The 5,539-nt window shown below is 38.4% G+C and overlaps 1 protein-coding gene across 3 annotated transcripts in view; it reads left to right on the forward strand.

Moving 5' to 3' along the window:
* Nucleotides 1-5,129, forward strand: part of TPX2 (TPX2, microtubule nucleation factor) — a 92,726-nt gene extending 87,597 nt beyond the window's left edge. For all 3 annotated transcript variants that reach the window (XM_023512163.1, XM_012804180.2, XM_023512162.1), the window contains exons 16-18: nucleotides 838-949; nucleotides 1,629-1,816; nucleotides 4,310-5,129. In XM_023512163.1, the coding sequence (XP_023367931.1) occupies nucleotides 838-949; nucleotides 1,629-1,816; nucleotides 4,310-4,420 (411 nt within the window). In that variant the 3' untranslated portion in view covers nucleotides 4,421-5,129. The remainder of the gene's footprint in view (nucleotides 1-837; nucleotides 950-1,628; nucleotides 1,817-4,309) is intronic.
* The last annotated feature ends 410 nt before the right edge of the window (nucleotides 5,130-5,539 follow it).

The following is a 5,539-nucleotide window of genomic DNA, read 5'->3' on the forward strand; positions in this document are numbered from 1 at the left end:
TGTAGTCTCATATGGGTCATGTACTTAATTACTATACAATAATGCCTCTAGATCTTAAGATCAGTAGATAGAGTTGCTGTACAGTAACCCTTTTATAGTGACAAATAGCCTTCAGATATCTCCAATTTTTTGTTGTTGTTGTTGTTGCAGTTTGGCTGAGGCTGGGTTTGAACCCTCCACCCTTGGATGGGGCCAGCGCCCTACCCACTGAGCCACAGGCACTGCCCAATATCCCCAAACTTCTCAAAATAGTTAAGTTGTTTAAATTGATACCCAAATAAGGTCTACATTGTACATTTGTTTGATAAATCTCTAAATCTCTTTTAATCTATAGGCTCTTTTCACATTTTATTTGTTAAACAAAGTGGATTGTCCTATAGATTACCTGTAATCTAGATTTTGCTGGTTACATTCCCATGGTGTTTAACATGTTCTTCTATTGCTTGTATTTCCTATAAATGAGTAGTTAGATCTAGAGACTTGATTAAATTCTGGTTGGCTATTTTAGGGGATGGGAAGGAGAGTATTTTGTAGGTAAAATTGTGTAATTCCTAATGAATTACATCTGGAGGCATAAAATACCTAGTTTATTTTTTGATGTTAAGGTAAGCTTTAAAATTATTTTAAAGATACTTTCTAGTTCTTAGTGGATTCAGATATTGCCAGACTGCTGTATTCATTTAAAGTTTGTATGAGGGATTTTAACTAAGGCTTATATTAAATCATTTGCTGTCTTTATTGACAAGCAGATCAAAAACTCTGGAATTTAAATTACTGAGGTGGTAGTTGTAGAAAGTTGTATATAGTTACTTATCTGACAGACTTTCTTTCTAATAGCTGGAGGAAGAACTGAAACAACAGAAGGAAGCAGCTTGTTTCAAGGCTCGTCCAAACACCGTCATCTCCCAGGAGCCCTTTGTTCCCAAGAAAGAAAAAAAATCAGTTACTGGTATAGTATTATGTACTCTTAAGAGATTGGGGCAGAATTGTCTGACTTCCTAGGGGTGTACTGGGACTCAGTGTGTCAGTACAAAGCTGTGTTACCCAGAAGCATTTAACTATAGAAAGTGGTGGCTTTTCTTTCCCTAGATCCAGTCTTTTGAATTTGTTGAACCTAGCAGCTGTGCTGAGTTGCACAATTAGTTATGGCCAGATTCATTTAACATGATCCCTGGCAGAAGCATCTAGTATTTCAACAAAAGTTATAGGCTTTTCCCACCTATAACTGAGGGTGGGAGAGCCAGGATGTCTTTCTTAAGTTTATTCTGAAGGAAGCCTTAGATACAAAGCATTTGATTCCTTAACCACTGGGCAATGTGTTAGAAAATTTGCATTCATTCCTGTATCTGTCTCAGGATCAGTCTAGTTTTGAGCAAAGTGCTTCATCTCTCCAGGTCTTGGTTTTTTCCCAGTTACTCTAAATGACTTCCAGGGGTCATTCTAACTCTTAAAATTCCGGGACTTTTTATATGCATTTTATTCTAATTCTCTCTTTCTCTGAGTGGGGCTTTTTTAGAGCTCAGCCCTATTGTTCCCATGCATATCTGTACCACTTGCTCAATTCAAGGGGGGTAGCTTTCTGTTAATTCCTGCTTGTGTATCAGTATTCTCTCTGTTTCTGTATTCAGAGGGCCTTTCTGGTTCTCTAGTTCAGGAACCTTTTCAGCTAGCTACTGAGAAGAGAGCCAAGGAGCGGCAGGAGTTAGAGAAGAGAATGGTTGAGATTGAAGCCCAGAGAGCCCAGCAGTTGGAGGAAGCCAGGCAACAGGAGGAAGAACAGCAGAAGGAAGAGCTAGCCAGGCTACGGAAAGAACTGGTAACTGGGCAACTTGAACACTGACTAACCTAGAGTAGTCCTTGTTTTGTTTTATCTGTATCTTACCTTATTACAGACAATCTAAGGTGACCTACAAGGATATATCAAAGACTAGTGAAAGGCGGGAATCAACAAACTCTGGGTGGTAATAAAGCTGAGATGTGAACAAGGCTAAAGACATGTAAATTATGATCTAAGTATGAGCCATAATTTGGGCCCATTTTAGGAAACAGCCTGTTGGGTACAAAACTTACAATGTTTGTAAGACGTAAACAAGTTGGGTAGCGCCTGTGGCTGAAGTAGTTGGGCACCGACCCCATATGCCGAGGGTGGTGAGTTCAAACCAGCCGCGGCTGAAAAAATGAAAAAAAAAAAAAAGACATAAACAAGTCAACTGTTCAAAAAAATATATTTGCCCTTTATTGAATCTAGACCAGATTTTTTCCAGGTGGTCTTCTTAAGGAGGACATCATGTGGTATAACTGTGCACAGTGATGCATTTCTTAGGACTCTTCTTTATTTGTTTATTTGATTTATTTAATTAATTTTATTATTTCCTTCTGGGCTTAAAAAATACTTACTAATACTAAGGCTCAGTGCCTATAGCTCAAGCAGCTAAGGTACCAGCCACATACACCAGAGCTGGTGGTTTGAATCTAGCCCAGGCCTGCCAAACAACAATGACAACTACAACCAAAAAATAGCTGGGTGTTGTGGTGGCCGCCTGTAGTCCTAGCTACTTGGGAGGCTGAGGCAAGAGAATCGCTTAAGCTCAAGAATTTGAGGTTGCTGTGAGCTGTGATGCCACAGCACTTTACCCAGGGCGACAGCTTAAAGGCTTTGTCTCAAAAAAAAAAAAAAAATTTAATTAAGTTTTACAAGTAGACAAGAATACATAAGAAAGGACATGGTGTCACATAGTGTGATAATTGTATTTTTGTTCCCCTCTTAATATTTGGTCCAGACACTTTGGAGAGTCATCCATGCTAACACTAGTATAATGATTTAGATATTAGTTATTCAAAAAGAAGTCTTAATTCATTTTTATTTTCCTCTTAATATTTGGTCCAGATACTTTGGAGTGTCTTCCATGCTAACACTAGTTAATGATTTTAGACATTAGTTATTCAAAAAGAAGTCTTAATTTACATTAAAGACCACTTTGTTTTGAGAATAGCAGGTAATGTTACCTGCATTAATGAGGAAGAAGTTTTAGATGGAACTTCTTATAATTAATAAAAGGATGAATATAGAAATAGAAGTAGGGGCGATAAGGAGATGTTGGTCAAAAGATAAAGAATTACAGTTATATAGGAGGAATAAGTTTCAAGAGCTCTATCATATAGCAGGGTGACTATAGTTGATGATGATATATTCTTGAAAAATGTAATGAGAGTGGATGTTATGTGCTCTTACCAAAAAATAACTATGTGAGGTAATGCCTTTATTAATTAGCTAGATTTAACCATTCCACAATGAATATATATACTTCAAAACATTAGGTGGTATACAATAAAAACATACAATGTTATCTGTCAATTAAAGAAATATGGGCTTGGCACCTGTGGCTCAAGCGGCTAAGGTGCCAGCCACATACACCTGAGCTGGCAGGTTCAAATCCAGCCTGGGCCCACCAAACAACAGTGATGGCTGCAACCAAAAAATAGCCAGGCATTGTGGCGGGCGCCTGTAGTCCCAGCTACTTGGGAGGCAGGAGAATTGCTTGAGCCTAGGAGCTGGAGGTTGCTGTGAGTTGTGATGCCATGGCACTCTACCCAGGGCCAATCCAGCTACACTTATAAAACACTCTTTTTTTTTCTGGCCTCAACTTTTTTGATTTTTCTTCAACACTTTGTATATTCCTCTTGTGTGTGCCCCCATCATAGAGCTGTTTCTTATAGCAGTTTCCAATAGCAACATTTTAAAGCACAATTCAGTCAATGCTAGCTAGCTCTCTTAATCTGGTTTGATTTGGGGTCAATTTCAGACTACACAAAAGGATGGATGGGATTATGCCTTCTCAAACAACCCTTTCTTGTTAGGTTATTTTCCCTCTCTATTTTTTTCATTCAGGCTTTTGTGAATATTAAGAGTCAGTTATTATTGCAAAGTCAAATGTTAAAAGTTTAAAAATTAAGTAAAATAAAAAAGAATTAAGTTTAGGATTATACTCTAGAAAATTCTTAATTTATAAGTCTTCTCTGCTACAATTAGTACAGTCCCGTTATAATGTAGTAAATCCCACTGGAAAGAAGTAAGACATTCTTTAGTGAAAACTGAGGGACCCAATAAAAGCTGAAAAGAAATCTATTGGGCTCCAAAGATCATGCACTTTTCCATCACACTGTGTTGCTTCCCCTCACTTGCCCCTTGCCTTTAAATTAGTGTCCAGAATCTATAAAACTATATAAATGTTTTCTCAAAAAGAAAAAATAAACTATATGCATAGTTCTCTAACATCTCAGCGTTAACTTTATTTTCTTTACTCTGCAGGTGCATAAGGCAAATCCAATACGCAAGTACCAGGGTGTGGAGGTAAAGTCAAGTGACCAGCCTTTGACTGTGCCTGTATCTCCCAAGTTCTCTACTCGATTCCACTGCTAAACTCAGCTGTGAGCTGCAGACAGCACCTGGCAACAGACCTGCTCCTGCATCAAACTAGAACCCATCTTTGTCACTGGGAATGGAGAGCACCCATTTCTTCAGACTTTTACCTACTGGTGATTGGGAATGGAGAGCACCCATTTCTTCAGACTTTTACCTACTGGTGCCTGAGACAACATACTTGACAACCAACGACTCCAGTTTTATTGCCAGGTGTTTTCTTACATTATTGAGGCTCGATTATACTCTGTGTAGTTATTTCCTTTTAGCCTTCAGTTGGCATTTAATATGACTCTTAACTATGACTAGAATTTAAAGTCTTGATGTCAACACAGTGTAATCTCTCTTGCATCTTACCCCTTTCCTTTTGTAAAATTTTAATAGAAAATAAAGATAGTTTAATCCTGAGATAGGGATTAAGTCATGGTTTAAATGAGGAACAATCAATATATCAGATTCTTTCCTCTTTACTGCACATAGTGATTTTATAGATAAGGAGCCATTTGCTATGAGGGTAGAAAACCTCATTGACTAACACCAGTGAGGAAGAAGACTACCTGGACTTATGGGGACCCTCATAGCAGCTATTTGGCAACCTTTAGACATATTCTTCTTCTTTTTTTGATATTGATGATAACAAGGAACAGTGCAGCATACATTTTAAGACTTGGCCTGGAGTAAACATGTTTTGTCTTCCCCTCCCTGATTTTATTATTTGATAAGTTTGTTGTTGTTTGTTTGCTGCCTCAGGCTACAGTGCCCTGGTGTCACAGCGCACAGCAATTTCAAACTTCTAGGCTCAAACAATACTCCTGCCTCAGCCTCCCAAGTAGCTAGGAATATAGGTGCCCCCATGATGGCTAGTTTTTTCTATTTTTAGTAGAGACAGGGTCTTGCTCTGGCTTGGGCTGGTCTCAAACTCCTGATCTCAAGCAATCCACCCATCTCCCAGAGTGCTAGAATTACAAGCAGGAGCTACCATGCCTGGCCTGATGATTTTAAATTTGTCAAGACCTTTTTGGAAGTTACATCTCATTAGGGGAATGGATAGTTTGAAAGGTAGTTCCAAGAACTTTAAAAAGCATAGGCTCTTTCCTTAAAAGAAAGTACTTTGTACCT

Source organism: Otolemur garnettii, unplaced genomic scaffold (assembly GCF_000181295.1).
Source record: "Otolemur garnettii isolate 467f Iridium unplaced genomic scaffold, OtoGar3 scaffold00025, whole genome shotgun sequence".
NCBI lineage: Eukaryota > Metazoa > Chordata > Mammalia > Primates > Galagidae > Otolemur > Otolemur garnettii.